We start from the raw sequence: 21,271 nt of genomic DNA, 5'->3' as shown, positions 1-21,271 counted from the left end.
TTCTCTTCTCCTGTCTCACTGTCCACTCTTCTTTGCAGGATAGATATTGCCTTTCGTGGATGGGTTGTGGAGTGGACATTACATTCCAGGGTCAAAGTGAGTAACAATTAAATGTGCATTTATTTATCTGGTAAAAGTCCCTTTAAAAAAAATACATGTACAAATACTTCTCTGTGGATAAATAACTTTTAAAAAGTTCATTCAATAAACATCTATTGAGCCCATAGTACATGCCAGATGCTAAGTATGAAATGAACAAAACAGATAAAATCTCAACCTTTATGAGCACTGAAATTTGGTGGGGAAAAAAATCACTGAGATCTACCTGTGGGATGTGCAAAGCAAATATCATTCACAGAGAAGTCAATATGATGTAATGGGCATTAGCGTTTGAAATGAGCTGTACACATATACTTGTGTCTTTTTGTAAAACCAGTTATTCTTTAGAATTAAGTTCTAGGTCATTTCTAGTACTGGTCATTTCAACTAGATTTTGGTAAATTCCTTGAAAATTAAGCTATTCTATTTCTTTACATACAGTAGACTATTGGAAAGGGCAGGTTTAGTTAAGCACACTTGAAAACATATGCTAATCACCATCTGTTTTAGGGTTACCTGAGTGGAAAAGAATAGTTTCCTAAGAGCCAGTAAATAGTAATTCCTTACTGGGCATCACAAAGTTCAGTTTTATGAATCTGTGCTCATTTATTCATTTTCTCTCCTTCTACATATACACACAAATAGAAGCTGATACTGTGGTCTTAGAGCCACTAATAATACACTGATGGTCTCTAGATTGCTTGTATTTGTTTGAGTAAGGATGATAAAACTAGCTAAGGATAAATACAAAAAAAGAACTTGGATTACTCATATGTCAGAATTATTTGTAGGGATTCTTTAAATCCCTAACACGTTCCTTAATCCTTAACACATTAAGGAATTGATTCCTAAACTCCTTAAATCTCTTACATTCAAGTTTTGCTATCCATTTGACTTTGGAATGTGATATAGTATCCAATTTTACTGGAGAGTGAAAAGAATGATTTTGTTATTTATGAAAGGAAGTAGAGAGCATAGCAAAAACAGCCCAAGCTTGGAGTTTCCCTGAAACTGGGTTCAAATCTCAACTGCCATTTAATTGTATAACTTCTAAGAACATCTGAGTCTCGGTATAAACTGTTTGCAAAATGGAGATAATACAATTCTCCTTGTAGAACTGTAGAAAGTTTAAATAAAATGATAAATGTAAAGTACCTGGCAGATAGCAGCTATTTGTGGCTAACGTTAGTGGCTGGCTATATTAATTTGAAAAGAGGTCACAAGTCAAGAGCAATGATCTAAAAAAACCAAAACACTGCCTATCTGACAACTAGTTCTTATATAAAAGCAAGGTACCTTTCTTAATCCTTGCAACTGAAGAAATAAGGAAAAACCACAAGATTCAATAAAAATGAAAAAATTGGGACTAAATGAGGTTACAAAAGTTCGAATTGTTGGTCAACTAGGAGATAACATGCTTCCATTACTCTCAAAAGATAACAAAACATTTGCCTGATGCATCAGGGTCCTTGAACTGAACATACTGCATTTTTCTTTATGGTAATTATCGCTAGAACTCAATGTAGAAGTGACTGGGTGTAAAAACAAAAAAAAGCAGGCGCTTATGGAACACGTGATTGTTTCAGTGAAAGGTGGTAAGTGAAAACTACTTAAAACCTGAACAAACTGCAGGACTCAAGAAAGCGAAGTCACCAAAAAGAGCTTCTCTCATCACATTTTTAAAATCTCCAACTACATGGGCATATTTCCTCACATTATCTTTTCATAGGAAGCAAATTCTGCTCAGACATCCATCTAAAATTCTCCTGAAGGTTTCATTAGGAAGCCTGGAAGAAAGCAGAGGCACTCCTTTCTGAAAGAACATCTATTCCTGACTACTCCTTTCCAAAAGGTAAAAATGTGTATCTAGAACCCACGCATGAAATTTTGAGCTTGTTCTCCTATCTCAATTAGCTCATGGAACAAAGACCATTCTCACCCAATTCAAACCGCGACGGTATCACTGAGTTCTCAATCAGGAACGATCCCCAACCCGACCCCCTCATCTCACTTCCAGAAATAGAAAAGGTGAGCTCTTCAGCCAGCTGCTTGTCTCTGGCATTGCACCCCAAAATGACAGAAACCATACTCGGGAAAAAGATGGTAAAGCAGCTCTCGAAAATCAAGGGTGACCACCACCCTGCCTGTGGGAGAGTGTGGACACTCCTTGACCACCTCTACAGAGAGTCCCCTAAACGAAGTCGCAGTAGACGATGTCTTCGGTCTTACCCAGGGGCACCTGGGGACCCGAGGTCGAGTTCCGAGCTGTAGACAGAAACTGTGAACTGCGAAGATGGTAAAGTCGCAATCTCAAGGCCTTGTCCTGCAGCACAGAGGGTCAAGAGCCAACGGGTCTGGATGGGGATTCCGAGTTCAACCCTTTCCCGCTTAACTTCTCGGCCAGATCAACATGCTGCACGGAGTCTCGGGTGGACGGAAATGCCAGGTCCAGGAGGCAACCCAGAAAAAAAAATAAAATAACTCACCAGTCTTCCAACCTTCGGCGCGAAGCTAGCAGGAGCTTGGCCCGCGAGTGCGGATCCAGCCGGGGAACCTGCTTGGAAGACCCTGACGACAGCTCATGAGCGTCACTAACAACCACCCGGAAGTGACACAATCGCTTCCGGGGCCGCGGAGCGCGCGGCGGGAAATTATTTCCCAGAGCCCGGATTCGTGAAGCCACTGGTGCCGCAGAGGTAGTCTTCGTCCCGCCTGTCAGGGGCCGCCCCGCGGAGGCAGCAGCCCCAGAAACCCCGGCCGGGAAGGTAAAGGACTTCAGCCCCGAAGACGCTGTGTTCACCCTGACCGTGTGAGGGTGTTTCCTCCTCAAGTTTCGGCGGCGTCCGGGCTGTGAGGCTGTGGGAAGGCGCCGGGGCGAGGGAGCGGCGACCGCGCTTGCCTCTGGCGCTTCCCGCGGCCGCGGCTTGTCTGCGTCGGCTGGGTTGTGCGGCGGCGGGCAACGGGCCCCCCGGCGCCTCTGCTTGTGCGGGGGGCTGGAGCGGCTTCCCTTGCCTTCCGTTTGCGCAGCTCGTTCTCCTGCCGGGAAGACGCTAGGCCACTCGCGTCCCTGGTTTCCATAGAACCGCCTGGGACGCGTCTCCCCGAGTCCCGGCTTCTTGGCTGCTTTTCCATAATTTAGCGCCAGTGCAGGTGGTTGGGAATTCCCCCAGGCGCACCTTCCTATGAAGAGGCAAATGCCGTCATTTATTTATTGTTTTTTCCTTTTTCCTGGTAGAATTTTAAACAAATCCCAAATGGTTCAAGAACGTCTCTCTGCGGCTCCTGTAGGCCTTGAAATACGCACATACACACTCAAACGTTTCCCTAAAGAAGCGGGGGTTGGGGCGGGCTGTTTCTGGGGATTATGGTATCTCTGCTGTTTGAAGGCAGGGACCAAGGCAAAGGGATTATCCTGAGATTTTTCTGCGGCCCCCCCCCTCCCAAAGCCTCTCTGATTAAATATTGACAGAAAACTTGTTATGTTTTGAGTACTTCCTCTCAAGATTTGACCCGGAAATCAGATGAAACTTGATTTTGGAAGCGTCAAGCTCTTTTGTACGAATGAATATCCTATACCAGAAAAGAACAGAACAGTTATCGTTGAGACACAGGAATGAAAATTTAAACCTAATTTCCAGTGTAGGTGTGACAGGCTCTTGTGTCTTGTAAACTGTTGGGGTTTCTATTATTACATTATGCCTCATTTCCTAGAAGTACCTATTGATGTGCAAGGTATTTGACTAACCTGTCCTGCAGGTGTTTGCTGCTGCTGCTGCTAAGTCGCTTCAGTCGTGTCTGACTCTGCGACCCCACAGACGGCAGCCCACCAGGCTCCCCCATCCCTGCGATTCTCCAGGCTAGAACACTGGAGTGGGTTGCCATGTCCTTCTCCAATGTGTGAAAGTGAAAAGTGAAAGTGAAGTCGCTCAGTCGTGTCCGACTCAGCGACCCCATGGACTGCAGCCCACCAGGCTCCTCCATCCACGGGATTTTTCCAGGCAAGAGTACTGGAGTGGGGTGCCATGTTTAGGTGGATTTTTATAAGGGAATTACCTTGATTATGTCTAAGTTAACTCCGTGTTAATTTAAATGAACTGGGATGTTTTAAGTACTTGAATATATAAATTTTTATTGTGAAGATAGCCTTCAGTAATGCAAAATATGCTATTTCTGTTTTCTAAGTAGATTTTCTTTTGCATTATTGACTGAGGTTTAATTATATCATTTAACATTTTCTTGCTTCCTTAAAGCAGAAAGCATAAATCATGTAAAACGGTCTTTGAAAAGGTGGTCAGATGTGAGTTTTTTCATAGTCAAGATTCAGAACTCTGAAGATTTCCACTAATGGCCAAAAACGTTTTTAAGAAAACCAATAGTATAACTAACTAGACAGTATTTGCCTGGTTTTACTCGAAATACACTATTTCAGGGAAACATTTTAAAAATAAAATCAATAATTCCATATAGGCTCTGAAAAAACAACACTTTATCAAAAATATAAATTAGAACAGTATGTTATTTGACTCTCCTTAAATATGCTAATAGGAAATATGTGCTCTAAAATTTACTATGTACTATTTCTTACCTTTTAAAGCCCCTTACTGCTTAAAAGTAAAATACTCTGAGACTTTTAAATTCACTTACTTCTTACTTTCTTGATACCAGAATTACTTTGAAATAAACTGTTTTGTTTTTGATGGAGGAGAAAAGCCCGTATGAATTAGTCTAGTGAATCATTAATACCAAATCCACTTTGAGAGGAAAATAATGAAAACTTTTCATAAGAAAAAACTGGCACTCTTTGGATTGTTCCTAAAAATGCTTTGAAATTTTAGACACTGATATTATTTTTCTGAAATTAAATTGTAATTAGTTTAGATATTTTCAGTGATAACAACTAAATGTCTCCACACCCTCACAGTAGATTCCTTATCTTGTGAGGTTTCTCTTTTCCTCTCTGAACATAGGTTGCTTTGTAAAGTTATAATGTTAAAAGTATCCAACCAGATTCTGAAATTAAAGTCAAAGTGTATTGTAGAAAAGGCATATAGTTTTTGCAGACGCAGACTTAGATTTTGAATCTTGTTTTCTCCATTTTCTAGCGTGTACCCTTGAGCTACTTTTTAGTCTGTCAGGTTCCCCATTCTCATCTGTACAAGAACTATAAATAGCACTTTAATTTTTAAGAAGGAAATGAACATTTATGAAGTAAATAAACACCAGAATCCTGCTACGTCAATCTTAAACTGTTTACTCCTATTAAGTAATACAAAGTTCCTAGAATACTAAAGCAGGTGTGACTTCATACCCCATGGCTAACCAATGTCTTCTGTCCATTTTTTATCCCTCAGCACCTCTTTCATTCACCTTGCTTCCCTTAAGGCCCCTTTATCCCTAAAATTAGCATCTCTAGTCCAACCTATGCCTTATATAGATAGTGCCCAAATAGATTGGATATCTCCCCTGAGTCCTCATTTCGTCCTGGCCACAGTCACTTGGCTGCTACTTCATTTCTTCCCTGTACTGCTAGATCAGTCATCAAAGAGACTATATGACTGCTTCTCTCCCAAACAATGTCATTGAGGTAAGGATATCCTTGAAGTCTCACCATTGGTGACCTTAGTCAAATAATTAATTTACTCACTCACTCACGGCCCTGATCTTTGAAGGATGGGACAGAGAAAGATACTATAGCTTTAAAAGAAAAAAAAATTGTAATGCTCAGGTGAATTATATTAAGCCAAAAAGCCTAATATGGCTCCTAGGCCAAGAGGCTGCAGAATTCCTAAACTCCATTTGATGTTATAGCATTCAGCCAAACGGGATTTTACTCTCACAGTATGAGTTCTGTAATTTGGGTATTCCTTTTGTAGTGTTGGTTAAACTGAGATCCAGCACTTTGACTTTTCTCAACTTGAGTATTATTTACTTTGCCAGTTAAATGCTTTGGATCCCTGATCTTTGAAGGATGGAACAGGAAAAGATACTGTAGCTTTTTTAAAAAAAAAATTTTTTTTTCTTTCTAAAGCCTAGCTGACTTATATTAAGCCAAAGGCCTGATTTGGCTTCTAGGCCAAGCATGCATGTACATGTGTGCTCAATTGTGTCCCAACTCTTTGTGACCTGATAGACTATAGCCCGCCAGACTCCTCTGTCCATGGAATTTTCCAGGCAGGAATACTGGAGTGGGATGCCATTTCTTCCAGATCTTCCCGACCCAGGGATCAAACCTGTATCTCCTGCATTGGTAGGCAGATTCTTTACCACTGAGCCACCTTTGAAACCTCAGAGGGGAAGAGGGTGCAGAATTCCTAAATGTCTCTTGATTTTAATAGCATTTGGAGCCAAACAGGATCTTACTCAAACAAAGTGAGTTCTGTGATTTGTGTATTCCTTTTGTAGTGTTGATTAAATTGACTTCAGTTTTAGTATTATTTACTTTCCCAACTAAATGCTTTTAGATAAGAGAAGTCATGAAAATCTTTTAAAACTCTTTAATTCAAAGCAGCAATATGGATTGGGTTTAAGGCTTAGTATGTCCTTTCCAAAAGAAGGAAATTTTAATGGTGATTTTCCTTAGGTTTAAAATCAAAATAGTTCACTGAAGTAGCAAACATTAAGAAACTACTAGTTTTCAACCATTGCCTTAAAACGGCAAAATATTCAGTAGTGTAGAAAGAGACCATCGTATAAAAGATACAGACTATATAAACTTTCGTTTTTTATTTTTTTACACACATCCATAAAACTTTCAAGTCAGATCCCTGCCCTGTCCCCAAATATTAACAGTGGTATTACAGAGTGAAGGAAATTAAAGATTTTAACCTTCCTATATACTTTGTAGTATTTTTCAAATGTTCTATCATCATGTGTTAATTAAATTAAAACATAAATCAGTAAGTTATTTTGAGGGAAATATTCTTAAATACAAACATAAACTTTTTAATAAATACTTTATCTTAGTTAATAGCATACAGTTTTTAAGATGCATTATGTTCTCATAGTTCTATAATAATCTGTGTCAGATCATAAAAGAAATTGTAATGCAGAGTAGAGAAGGTTTATCCTTATTTTCCAATCCCAGACCTCTTTAAGCAACCTTGCACTTCGTTTTGGCATACTTTTCTCTTTCACCTAACGGTTACACCCCCGCTCTTATGTACTCTTTCCCATACGATACCTTTCTATTCATATCGCTATTCTTGCCTCTGTTTCTTTGAGTTCTCTTAACATGTTCTATTTCGTATTCTTCATAGGTGTTCTAGCTATGTATCATATTGTAAAGAATTCATAGACCTAAAAAGTTAGTATACAGTGTCCTTAATTATGATGAGTGCTATAGGTTAATTTGCATTTTTAACTGGCACCAACTGCAGAGGAATGTCAGGCATCAAGGATAGGCCCATGTGGGAGATATTTTGGGAAAGTCCACACCACAGGGACAGTTGCTTGTTCTTTGTAAATGCCAGCTCTGTTTGAATTCATTATTTCCTTAGTTGTGTGTGTTATATGATTCAAGGTAAGCAACTAGATTGCTTTTTAATTATTGCAAAAGTTAAGAGCATCTTCTTTAACTGAAAATCTCATGTATATTTTTAAACTTTTTGACAGTAAAGATAATGCATGTAACTTAAAAATGAATGCTGTGGGGTTTTTTGTTTGTTTTTCTTTTCCTGTAATTGTGTTAGGGTAGTATCTTTTGTGTGAATACATCAAAGATAACCCCCTACAAGTTCTAGAAAAATATCTAATTTCTGGAAATACTACTGGAACAATTATATCGCAGTTTATTTACCTTATTTCCTGAGGGAAGACTTCTAGCAGTTAGCTCTTCATTCTCCGTATCCCAGAACCTATTACCAGCGCAAAACTTCACTTTGAATTATCTGGGTAATTGATAGGTATTAACACCAGTTTTGTATAGTACTTTCTTTGGGTTCACTGGTATATCAGGCTATTATTTATTTATTTTTTTTACTCCTGTAGGGTCATAGGAAGAGACATTAAGCCACTGATTTTTTAAGTATAAACAAATATATAATATCTGTGTATGTCTATATCTATTCCTGCAAATACAGGTAACTGTCTTCCCTTGTAACTATATGACTTAGACCTGTGGTTATTAGTTTGTCATATGATGTGGTAAGAAGGATTGCTAAATGTATTGTAAATTCTGTTCAAGTAGATCATTTTATTATAGGACTCAATTAGATTAGATTAATGGAATTTGTTCTTTTAAAAAAAAACACAAAACTGCTAGTTATTGTGTGCCGTCACTGCGATTTGAGATTCTTTGGAAGTTTAGCTAATAGCCCAGTTTTTCTGATAAACTTGTTAATTTCCTATGTTCTGATTTGTTTTTTTAACACTTATATTTTCGTGCACTTTGAATCAAGAAGTCTAACTTCTTCACCTGTGTTTTTTATTCACTTTTCCTCTTTGCTTGTTTAATATCAGTTTCATTTTCATTGTTTTTCAAAGGAAAGAAGTTGCTTTAAAAAGGTTTTCTTGATTTCTACCACTGAGAACAGTTGGTCCTGTTTTCCTTTTACTGTGGACTCTTGCTTTTATAGAAAATGCTGTTAAATATCCAAGGCGGCTGTATTTCTTTCATCATAAGGACAGTATGATTTAGGATGAAAACTTTGCATTATATACAACTCTAATAAGTCCAAATCATAATTTGTACATCAATCTAAAATATGTTAAAATGTCACATTGTTAATAATAAACATTCAAATTGTGAAATAGCTGTTCCTAACTTGATATAAAAGAGGAACATGATGATAGATTTTTTTTCCTTATATTTCTTCATAACATATTTAGTTCTCAGGAAGCAGAAAAATACAATTTAAGATACTATTTATTTTTTTCTGTTCTGTTTTTGACAGCACTGGGTCTTCATTTCTGTGTGCAGGCTTTCTCTAGTTGCAGAGACTGGGGGCGACTCTCTAGTTGCAGTGCATAGGGTTCTCACTGCAGTGGCTCCTCTTGTTGTGGAGTACCGGCCCTGGGTGCATGGGTTTAGTTGCCCTGCAGCATGTGGGATCTTCCAGGATCAGAGATCAAACCAGCGTTCGTGCATTGCAAGGCAGATGCTTAGCCCCTGGACCACCAGGGAAGCCCCTAAAATAACCTTTAAATCAGACTTTTTGGGAACATACAGTGATGTTGTTGTTTTCTGTGTTTTCCTGTTACTTAATAGTAGTTTGTCTATATGGGCATTTTATTTTCTTAATTGTCTTTTTTCTTTTTCCAAGTTACTGGTTGGTTGGTAGGTTGGTTGCACTGGCTTTTCACTGCATGGGCTTTCTCTAGTTGTAGCGAGCAGGGGCTATCGCCTCGTGGTGCCTGCGCTTCTCACTGCGGTGGCTTCTCTTGTGGGGCACAGATTCTAGGGGGCAGGGGCTTTGGTAGATGTGACGCATGGACTCAGTTGCCCAACAGCATGTGGAATCTTGAACAAGGGAATGAACCCACGTTGCCTGCATGGGCAGGCAGATTCTCAGCCACTGGACCACCAGGGAAGTCCAAGCACTTAAAAATAGCCAGACAGGAAAGATTTTAAAGGCTACTCAAACTTCCCTTCTTTGGTAGCATTTTTCTTGAAATACCTACTAAATTGTTTTTCAGACTCTTAAATACATAAATAAAATACAAGTATTAGGTGAAATGAATATGGTTAAAACACTTGTATTCCTCTGATGAAAATGACTTTCAGGAACTATAAAAACAATTAGATTGCCTTTTCCGTTAGAATACGAAGGTGGTATTCACAGATAGGTTTCTGTGTTTCTGAAAAGACCTATTATTTTTTCTAGGAAATTTTCTTAAAGGCTTTGTCATTGTCTGAAATTAGTGATAGTGGTTTTTCTCCCGGGTTTTGGTTGTATGCCTTATAATTCCCATGTGGCTTTGTATGTTACTATGTGTTCTACATTAGACTAAATCATGATTTCTAGCAGAGGCATGTTTTTGTAAAGTTTTTGAATACCATTGATACTTCAGTTCAGTCGCTCGGTCGTGTCCAACTCTTTGCGACCCCATGAACCACAGCACGCCAGGCCTCCCTGTCCATCAGCTACTCCCGGAGTTTACCCAAACTCATGTCCAAGTTGTTGAAGAAACTTTGTGTATGTTCTTTATCTTGACTTTAAGGATTTTCAGGGATTAATACCTAATATCCCTTTCCCTCCTTTGGAGCCAAAAGGGGAATACAAATCAGATAGGTTTAGGCCAAAGAATCGTCCTTTTTACGGAACAAAAATTAGTTTAGAGAAGTTTGATTTGATGTGCAACTCCAGTGTGTTTCTTATTACATAACCTCTGAATTGATTTACACACTGCATATAAATATGCATAATGTATCAGGCAAAGTGTATTTAGTCAATACTCTCAAGTAGCTTTCCTCCTAAAGTAAGGAGTGATGAGGGGTAGAGAGAAGCAGTGCTATTTCCCTACCAGAAGTTTTATTCTTATTTAACTCCGATTAATTCTTTAAATTCTTTATAGTGAGACTTTATTTCAGTTTCTACTCTAAAATGAATCTCAACCTATAAGTGAATACATATTTGTGCATAGTTCACACATATTTAATATAAATATATATATATATAAAACATTTATCCTTTGAAAACAGAATTCCTATAAGGAACATTTTTTATTTCATCAGCTGTCTATTACTAGTCCTGGTAAAAATTGTTACTAAAATATTTAAAGTTCAGTTGTCTTGAAACAAGTTAACTGCTGTTGCCCAACCTGTGGTGTTAAGTGAATATTAATCCAGGCTAATGGTGACAAAATTGTTAGAGAAATGAAAAATCACCCTCATTTCTCTAATCCCTGCTTTCCTCATTTGTAAGGAGAAACTGGGTTTTGTCCAAGTTGATCTAAATCTAAAATACTAACCTCATGTAAACAAATTCAGTTCAGTCACTCAGTCATGTCCGACTCTGTGACCCCATGAATCGCAGCACGCCAGGCCTCCCTGTCCATCACCAATTCCTGGAGTTCACTCAGACTCACGTCCATCGGGTCAGTGATGCCATCCAGCCATCTCATCATCGGTCGTCCCCTTCTCCTCCTGCCCCCAATCCCTCCCAGCATCAGAGTCTTTTCCAATGAGTCAACTCTGCATGAGGTGGCCAAAGTACTGGAGTTTCAGCTTTAGCATCATTCCTTCCAAAGAAATCCCAGGGCTGATCTCCTTCAGAATGGACTGATTGGATCTCCTTGCAGTCCAAGGAACTCTCAAGAGTCTTCTCCAACACCACAGTTCAAAAGCATCAATTCTTCGGTGCTCAGTGTTCTTCACAGTCCAGCTTTCACATCCATACCTGACCACAGGAAAAACCATAGCCTTGACTAGATGGACCTTAGTTGGCAAGGTAATGTCTCTGCTTTTGAATATGCTATCTAGGTTGGTCATAACTTTTCTTCCAAGGAGTAAGCATCTTTTAATTTCATGGCGGCAGTCATCATCTGCAGTCATTTTGGAGCCCAAAAAAATAAAGTCTGACACTGTTTCCCCATCTATTTCCCATGAAGTGATGGGACCGGATGCCATGATCTTCGTTTTCTGAATGTTGAGCTTTAAGCCAACTTTTTCACTCTCCACTTTCACTTTCATCAAGAGGCTTTTGAGTTCCTCTTCACTTTCTGCCCTAAGGGTGGTGTCATCTGCATATCTGAGGTTATTGATATTTCTCCTGGCAGTCTTGATTCCAGCTTGTGTTTCTTCCAGTCCAGCGTTTTTCATGATGTACTCTGCATAGAAGTTAAATAAGCAGGGTTCCAGTATACAGCCTTGACATACTTCTTTTCCTATTTGGAACCAGTCTCTTGTTCCATGTCCAGTTCTCACTGTCGGTTCCTGACCTGCATACAGATTTCTCAAGAGGCAGGTCAGGTGTTCTAGTATGCCCATCTCTGTCAGAATTTTCCACAGTTTGTTGTGATCCACACAGTCAAAGGCTTTGGCATAGTCAATAAAGCAGAAATAGATGTTTTTCTGAAACTCTTGTTTTTTCGATGATCCAGCGGATGTTGGCAATTTGATCTCAGTCTCCTCTGCCTTTTCTAAAACCAGCTTGAACATCTGGAAGTTCACAGTTCACATATTGCTTAAGCCTGGCTTGGAGAATTTTGAGCATTACTTTACTAGCGTGTGAGATGAGTGCAATTGTGCGGTAGTTTGACATTCGTTGGCATTACCTTTCTTTGGGATTGGAATGAAAACTGACCTTTTCCAGTCCTGTGGCCACTGCTGAATTTTCCAAATTTGCTGGCATATTGAGTGCAGCACTTTGACAGCATCATCTTTCAGGATTTGAAACAGCTCAACTGGAATTCCATCACCTCCACTAGCTTTGTTTGTAGTGATGCTTTCTAAGGCCCACTTGACTTCCCATTCCAGGATGTCTGGCTCTAGATGAGTGATCACACCATCGTGATTATCTTGGTCTTGAAGATCTTTTTTGTACAGTTCTTCTGTATATTCTTGCCACCTTTTCTTAATATCTTCTGCCTCTGTTAGGTCCATACCATTTCTCTCAAGCCCATCTTTGCATGAAATGTTCCCTTGGTATCTCTAATTTTCTTGAAGTGATCTCTAGTCTTTCCCATTCTGTTGTTTTCCTCCATTTAACAACTATTACTCTAACTAGGAATGTTGTAAATTTTCTTTTTCTTGACCAATAAACATGCCACCTCAAATACAAAGTACATTTTGCTGCTGCTGCTGCTGCTGCTGCTGCAGCAAAGACGCTTCAGTCGTGTCCAACTCTGTGCGACCCTATAGACGGTAGCCCACCAGGCTGCCCCGTCCCTGGGATTCTCCAGGCAAGAACACTGGAGTGGGTTGCCATTTCCTTCTCCAATGCGTGAAAGTGAAGTCGCTCACTCGTGTCCGACTGTTCGTGACCCCATGGACTGTAGCCTACCAGGCTCCTCCGTCCCTGGGATTTTCCAGCAAGAGTACTAGAGTAGGGTGCCATCACCTTCATTTAAATATAAATTAATGACTCCATCAAAATAAATTTGAAACTATATAATTTTGTTCAGTCTACTTTGTAGGTGATGAAAGTAACATGTACACAGGTAAGAAATCTAGTTAGGAATACTTTAGTATGTGTGTATGTGCTCAGTGGCTCAGTCATGTCCGAGTCTTTGCATGGACTGTAGCCCCTGGGACTCCGCTGTCCATGGAATCTTCCAGGCAAGAATACTGGAGTGGGTTGCCATTTCCTCCTCCTGGGGATCTTCTTGACCCAGGGATTAAACCCATGTCTCTTGCATTAGCAGGTGGTTTCTTTAACCGCTGTGCCACCTGGGAAGCCCATGTTCCCATATACCTACTATAACGTTTGATGTAAATACTGTGGTACCATAAGTTTAAATTCTCCATTGACTTATTTATACATACTGTTCAGTATCTGTCCACAAACACTGAAAATTGGTATGAGATCTGTGTGTCATTGTCCACAAGTGTCCAGTCATTCTTCAGTTGCTCAGTCTTGTCTAGTTAGTGACGCCATGGACAGCAGCATGCCAGGCTTCTCCTCAGTATCTCCTGGAGTTTGCTAAACTCATGTCCATTGAATAAGTGATGCCATTCAGCCATCCCATCCACTGTCATCCCCTTCTCTTCCTACCCTCAGTCTTTCCCAGCATCAAGGTCTTTTCCAATGAATCAGCTCTTCACATCAGGTGACCAAAGTATTGCAGCTTCAGCATCAGTCTTTCCAGTGAATATTCAGGACTGATCTCCTTCAGAATGGACTGGTTGGATCTCCTTGCAGTCCAAGGGACTCTCAAGAGTCTTCAACACCACACAGTTCAAAAGCATTAATTCTTTGGCACTCAGCCTTTTTATGGTCCAACTCTCATATCCATACATGACTACTGGAAAAGCCATAGGTTTGACTATATGGGCCTTTGTCTGCCAAATTAAGTATCTGCTCTTTAATATGCTAAGTTTTCTGATAGCTTTTCTTCCAAGGAGCAAGTGTCTTTAATTTCATGGCTGTAGTCACCGTCCACAGTAAGTTTGGAGTCCAAGAAAATAAAGTCTGTCACTGTTTCCTATTTTTCACTTTCTATTTACCATGACGTGATGGGACCAGATGCCACGATCTTTGTTTTTTGAAGGTTGAGTTTTAAGCCAGCATTTTTACTCTCTGCTTTTACCTTCATCCAGAGGCTCTTTAGTTTTTCTCTGCTATCTGCCATTCGGATGGTGTCATTTGCATATCTAGGGTTATTGATATTTCTCCCAGCAATCTTCATTCTAGTTGTGTTTCATCCAGCGCGGCATGGGCTGGATCATTTTGAATGATGTACCCTGCATATAAGTTAAATAAGCATGGTGACAAAACATAGCCTTGATACACTCCTTTCCCAATTTTGAACCAGTTCCATGTCTGGTTGCAACTGTTGGTTCTTGACCTGCATACAGGTTTCTCAGGAGCCAGATAAGGTGATCTGATATTCCCATCTCTTTAAGAATTTTCCACAGTTTGTTGTGGTCCACACGGTCAAAGGCTTTGGCGCAGTCAGTAAAGCAGAAATAGATGGTAGATGTTTTTCTGGAATTCTGCTTTTTCTATGATCCAGTGGGTGTTTGCAATTTGATCTCTGGTTCATCTGCCTTTTCTAAATCCAGCTTGTACATCTGGCAACTCTCCGTTTACATATTGTTGAAGCCTAGCTTGAAGGATTTTGAGCATAACCTTGCTAGCATGTGAAATGAGTACAGTTGTGTGGCAGTTTGAGCATTCTTTGGCATTGCTCTTCTTTGGGATTGGAATGAAAACTGACCTTTTCCCTGTGGCCACTGCTGAGTTTTCCAGATTTGCTGGCAAATTGAGTGTAGCACTTTCACAGCATCATCTTTTAGGATTTGAAATAGCTTAGCTGGAATTCCATCACCTCTACCAGCTTTGTTGTAATGCTTCCAAAGGCCCACTTGACTTCACTCTCTAAGATGTCTGGCTTTAGGTGAGTGATCACACCATCGTGGTTATCCAGGTCATTAAGGCCTTTTTTTGTACAGTTCTTCTGCATATTCTTGCCACCTCTTCTTAATATCTTCTGCTTCTGTTAGGTCCATGCCTTTTCTATCTTAGCAAAAACAATAGTTTAAAATGAACCTACTATTATGAAATTTTAAAAGTATTTGTCTTTTTCTGAAGAATTATGCTCATCAGTGTGTTCTAGTGGCAGGTAAATCTTTCGGTGTGCAAACCATAAAACAAATCATTTTATTTACAGCCACATTTTGATAAGGTCACATTTAAAACTAATTTCTATTGCACATTAGCATTTGAACATTGGTATTTACAATTAAGCCTTATATCTTAAGTAGTTTTTATTTTTATCATTCATAGTTAAAAAATAATGTCAACTGTATGAATAACATGTTTAACATATGTCTTCTTTATATGTTAGATGGAAGATGGTGCCCCAAAGCATATTATCCAGATGACAGGATTTAAGGTAGAAGAAAAAGAAGCTCTAGGCAAATTGCTTTTAAAACTGGATTGCACTTTTATCAAGAGTGAGGTGAGTACAGTTCAAGGTATAGTTGAAGAATAACTAAAATTAAATTACTGGCCTAAAAATGATAAAATGCCCCCTTGAATTGTAAGGATAGACAAAATATGTTAAAAAGGAAATCTTACCTTAATAGCGTTTTTTTGTGTGGATTTTTCTTTGCAGAAATACAAAAATTGTACACATCTAATAGCTGAACGCTTATGTAAGAGTGAGAAATTTTTAGCGGCTTGTGCAGCGGGTGAGTTAACTACCTTCCCCTCACTTTTGAAATAAAAAATCCTCGTGGAGAAGAAAAAATGCTTTAATCTCTGGAAAGATAGTTGGTTTACTGTATCAAATATAAATGTGGTTCTTTCTGATATTTTTCTGAAAATATTTGATGTATTAGTTTTGCTTTGATTTTCTGAATAACACTTGAAAAGGTATTGAAGAGGCAGAAATATTTACTTCACCTAGTGTAAGTGCTTTATATAAGAAAAAAATATTTTTTAACAGAAAGGTTTGGTACAAAATACCTTTTAAAACAAAGCTTTTGTTGAAGCCTCAGCTATTCTCAGTCAAGTTTCTTTCCTTTGATCTATCATGGAAGAGTTTCTGTTTTTGTTCTCTTGCTCTGCTTCCCCTCCCATCCATCCTGTGAAGCATCGATCATTCTGTTTTACTAAGATTTAAAATTTTCTGAACCTTTATTAGGGCTTAATCTCCTCTCTGCTTGTCACCATTGATGTTCCTTTTATAGTTTGCTCTACTGTGATTGATTTGGTGTATCATTAGTCCACTTGCTTTTTTTTTTCCTCCCTTCAATATTTGACTCAGGTGAATTTACTGGGTTTTTTTTAGTAATTTACCAGAAAAACATTTGGATTCATTATTATCTCCACGGATGAAAACATGTATTTTATCTGCTGTTTAAAAAGATCATTGATGCCTAGATAAAGAAACTACAGAATGTTATTAAATATCCTTGAAAATTCATTGTTTTATAAAGTATAATAATGCTGTAAACATTATTGTAAAAACTTTTAGCATGGGAGAAAGAATATAAACCTCATTCAAATTGGTAAGCAATAATAGTCATAATTCAATATATTTTATTAATCCTTCACTTTATATTTTACACAGTAACAGAATTACAATTATTTATCATAAGAAAGATTACATACAATGTTCAGTGATGTTATAGGTCTTTCATTATCAGAAAATGTAGGAAAACATAATTCAAAGATAACATTGGCAGTGCAGAAAAAGGCGTGTTGAAACAGGGCAAATTTTATTTGTTATTTGGTCTTTATTTTTTCCCATTTATCAGAACCAAAATTTTTTTGTGACTAACAGTTCATTTGCTTTCTAGGAAAGTGGGTACTAACTAAGGACTACATAATTCATAGTGCCCAAAGTGGCAGGTGGCTTGATGAAACAACTTACGAATGGGGATATAAAATTGAAAAAGACTCCCATTATTCACCTCAAATGCAATCTGCACCTAAAAGATGGAGAGAAGAACTGAAACGCACTGGTGCTCCTGGAGCCTTCCATAGATGGAAAGTTGTCCTCCTTGTTAGAGCTGATAAGCGAAGTGACTCACTTGTAAGGTGAGATCTCATAAAAGCTAAAGCAGTGAATGTGAAAACAATTTTGGTTTTTTAAAATTATTGCTGTTCAGTTGCTCAATTGTGTCTGACTCTGCGACCACATGGACTACAGCAGGCCAGGCTTCCTTGTCCTAGAGTTTGCTCTTCAAACTCATCTGCATAAAGTCGGTGATGCCATCCAACCATCTCAGCCTCTGTCATCCCCTTCTTCTGCCCTCAGTCTTTTCCAGTGAGTTGGCTCTTCACATCAGGTGGCCAAAGTATTGGAGCTTCAGAATGAGTCCTTCTAGTGAATATTCAGGATTGATTTCCTATAGGATTGACTGGTTTGATCTCCCTGCAGTCCAAGGGACTCTGAAGAGTCTTCTCCAACACCACAGTTCGAAAGCGTCATTTCTTTGGCACTCAGCCTTCTTTATGATTCACCTCTCAAATCTATACGTGGCTACTGGAAAAAACAGTAGATAGACTTTTGTCAGCAAAGTGATGTCTCTGCTTTTTGATATGCTATCTAGGTTTGTCATAGCTTTTCTTCCAAGGAGCAAGCATCTTTTAATTTGATGGCTGTAATCACTGTCTGCAGTGATTTTGCAGCCCAAGTAAATAGTCTATTATTGTTTCCATTCTCCCTGTTTATTTGCCATGAAGTGATGGGACCACATCCCATGATCTTCATTTTTTGAATGTTGAGTTTTAAGCCAGCTTTTTCACTCTCCTTTTTCATCAGGAGACTGTTTAGTTCCTCTTTTTACTTTCTGCGATTAGGGTGGTGTCATCTGCATATCTGAGGTTATAGATACTTCTCCCAGCAATCTTGATTCCAGCTTGAGTTTCATCCAGCCCAGCATTACTCATGATGTACTCTGCATATAAGTTAAATAAGCAGGGTGACAATATATAGCCTTGACGTACTCTCTTCCCAGTTTTGAACCAATCTGTTGTTCCATGTCTGGTTCTAACTCTTGCTTCTTACCTGCATACAGGTTTCTCAGGAGGCTAGTAAGGTGGACTGGTATTTCCATCTCTTTAAGAATTTTCCACAGTTTGTTGTGATCTATACAGTCAAAGGCTTTGGCATAGTCAATGAATCAAAGATAGATGTTTTCCTGGAATTCTCTTTTTCTGTGATTCAACTGATATTGGTAGTTTTTTCTCTGATTGCTCTGTCTTTTCTAAATCCAGCTTGTACATCTGGTAGTTCAAGTACTCGGTTCAAGTACTACTAAAGCCTAGCTTGGAGAATTTTGAGCATAACTTTGCTAGCATGCGAAATGAGTACAACTGTGTGGCAGTTTGAACATTCTTTGTAGTTGGAATGAAAACCTTTTCTGGTCCTGTGGCCACTGCTGAGTTTTCCAAATTTGCTGGCATATTGAGCACTTTCACAGCATCATCTTTTAGGATTTGAAATAGCTTAGCTCGAATTCCATCACCTCTACTAGCTTTGTTCATAGTAATGTTTCCTAAGGCCCACTTGACTTTACACTGTAGGATGTTTGGCTCTAGGTGAGTAATCACAGCATCATGATTATCTGGGTCATTAAGACCATTTTTTGTATAGTTTCTGTGTATTCCTGCCAGCTCTTAATATCTTCTGCTTCTGTTAGGTCTGTATACCTTTTGCATTTCTTTGTAGTAATTTTTTTGTATTTCTTTGCAGTTACTCATTAATTCCAAAAAGAACCATGGTGATTTACTTGTTGATTGCCTGGTTAAGCCATTCTGCTCATTTAAGTTAAGCCATTCTGCTCATTTAAGTATTATGTGTCTAATGGAACAGAATCTACTTTATAGCACTGCGTTATTCTCAGGATCTCCGTTTTATTTCTGTGTTATTTCTAGGCCAACTCAAATAAAAAATTGTTTTTAATTAGGAGATAATTTGTTTTCAGTTGTGAAGCACTTAACAGATTTTTGTAAGTGAAGTATTACATTACACAAAGGGTTTTTTCTAAGTTTATGTACTGTCTTCATGGTTCATACTGTTTCTCTCATCATTTCATTTCTTTTTATATTTTGTATCATATTTTAAGACTTCTTATTTAGTAGAGTGTGTTTCAAGACTGCTGTGACTTTTTTGCAGGAAGGGGTAGTCTGAGGGCTTTTTGTTATTTTTACTGAAGTGTAATGTATAGACTGTAAAATGCAAAATTTTTTAGTGTACATTTTGATGAGTTTGGACAAATTTATGCTCCTGTGTTACCATACTACAATCAAGATCTCTAAATTTTACATCATCCAAAAATATTCGCTTGTGCTTTTATACATTTAATTATATGTATCCTTCCCCTGTTGCTTCTTACTCATTTCTTGGCTGGAGGATAAGGGTTGGTGTGTTTTTGTCCATTGGATAAGCTTTAGTCTTAAGCATTCTTCTTGGTCTCAGGTTGAGATAACACCTATTGTTTCTGTCTCAATGAAGCCATGACAGCTAAATTCTCCCTTATATGGTAGGCAGTAAGAAAAATTCCACATCTCCCACAGCTTTAGGTGTCTGCTTTGTATAAGTGCAGGGACCTAGGCCCAAGTGGCATTCCTGCCCCCTCTTCAGGGACAGGTGGCTTTTGCTTCTATCCTTTATCCAGTCTATTCTGGGCTGCACAGCAGGAGGCTTTCCTACCCCTTTCCCAAAGGCAGATGTGTTTTAACTTCCACTCTTCCAAAAACCAGTGCATCTTTTCCTGGGTTCTGAAGTCAAAAAACTTTATCTTACCCAGATGGCTTCAGGCTTCTGCTTCATAAGAGAGATGGAGCCAGGGAAGTGGTTCTGGTTTTATGTCTATTTCTTATTGTCAAGCAGTCCCTACTGGCCCACCTTCACTACCATCGGGGATTCCTGCTACTTGCTCCTGATCTTTTTCAGGAATCCTTAATAGAGACTGGGGGCAAAGAGCTTGCAACTGAGGGGACATCCTTTCATGTGTCAGGGATTCTCAGTTATTCTAAACTGTCATACTACCTACACTTGGCCTTTAAATTTATTTAAATATTACCAGACTCTTACTTGCATTTATGGTGGCTACTTCTGTCCTATGCTCTGGCAAAAGTAAAATAGTTTGGGCATCCAGTCTTTTCACAAAGGTGCTGAGTGCTCCTTTGGAAATTAAGTTTCTTAATTGGCTTTTTATCTCAGTTCTCTGAGTTCATGAAAAGTTATACTTTTGTGGATTATTTGACTTTTTGTTATTGTAAGGTCGTAGCAGTATTCTTTTGTAGCTTTCTAAATCCTCAGCAGTAATGAACTTTAATGAAACTTTTGGGTATGTGTCTGTGTCTTTTGAGCCTAAATGTAAAATGTATTTCTTAATATAGATCAAAGTTAAACTTTTTCAAAAGGTAAATTTTTAGAAGAAGGTTGGCAACTTTAGCTCCTTTTTTTGTGGTTCAGAATGGTTTTTTTGGAGGTATGTTGCTTTTTGAGGTGAAATACTCTCTTAGACTTCTTCCTTTTTTGGCTTATAGAGGTGACTTTTACTTAGGAAATAAACTTAGTATTCTTGATTCTTAAAAACTTTCCCCGTATCAAAAATGGATAAATAGAGAAAATAGCATGATTTCTTAAGCATCTGTTCTGAAAAAACTTAACAGTTTAGGGAGTCATTGCAATAATTATTCTTCATGGTACTCAAATAGACCAAAGAAGTTAATTCCTTTCTGAAAATTCTGCACCTACTCCTGGGAAGTAATTGATTTAGATAATTTGGCTAAATATTTTATTTTTAATACACTTTTCTATACTGTTTACATTTTAGAGTTTTGGAGGCTGGAAAAGCAAATGTTTTTTTACCAAAAAATTCGCCAACAGGAATAACTCATGTGATTGCCAGTAATGCAAGAATCAAGGCTGAACAAGAAAAAGATGACTTTAAGGCTCCGTTCTATCCAATTCAGTATTTAGAAGATTTTCTTTTAGAGGTAAGTTGTTTTTTTTTTTAATGCATTTTTAAATGTTTTTTTATGAAATTGATATAGTGAATATATAAAATCAAATTATGTTCTGAGTTTTGAAAATATGATTAGAATTA

General features: G+C 38.4%; 1 protein-coding gene across 2 annotated transcripts in view; it reads left to right on the top strand.

Moving 5' to 3' along the window:
• SLF1 (SMC5-SMC6 complex localization factor 1) overlaps positions 2,743–21,271 on the top strand; it is a 65,962-nt gene continuing 47,433 nt past the window's right edge. For both annotated transcript variants that reach the window (XM_013965788.2, XM_005683436.2), the window contains exons 1-5: positions 2,743–2,864; positions 15,547–15,660; positions 15,817–15,892; positions 17,006–17,246; positions 20,999–21,161. In XM_013965788.2, the coding sequence (XP_013821242.1) occupies positions 15,547–15,660; positions 15,817–15,892; positions 17,006–17,246; positions 20,999–21,161 (594 nt within the window). In that variant the 5' untranslated portion in view covers positions 2,743–2,864. The remainder of the gene's footprint in view (positions 2,865–15,546; positions 15,661–15,816; positions 15,893–17,005; positions 17,247–20,998; positions 21,162–21,271) is intronic.

The sequence above is a fragment of the Capra hircus genome, chromosome 7, assembly GCF_001704415.2.
Source record: "Capra hircus breed San Clemente chromosome 7, ASM170441v1, whole genome shotgun sequence".
Classification (NCBI taxonomy): domain Eukaryota; kingdom Metazoa; phylum Chordata; class Mammalia; order Artiodactyla; family Bovidae; genus Capra; species Capra hircus.
This window is presented reverse-complemented; position numbering and strand designations above follow the sequence as displayed.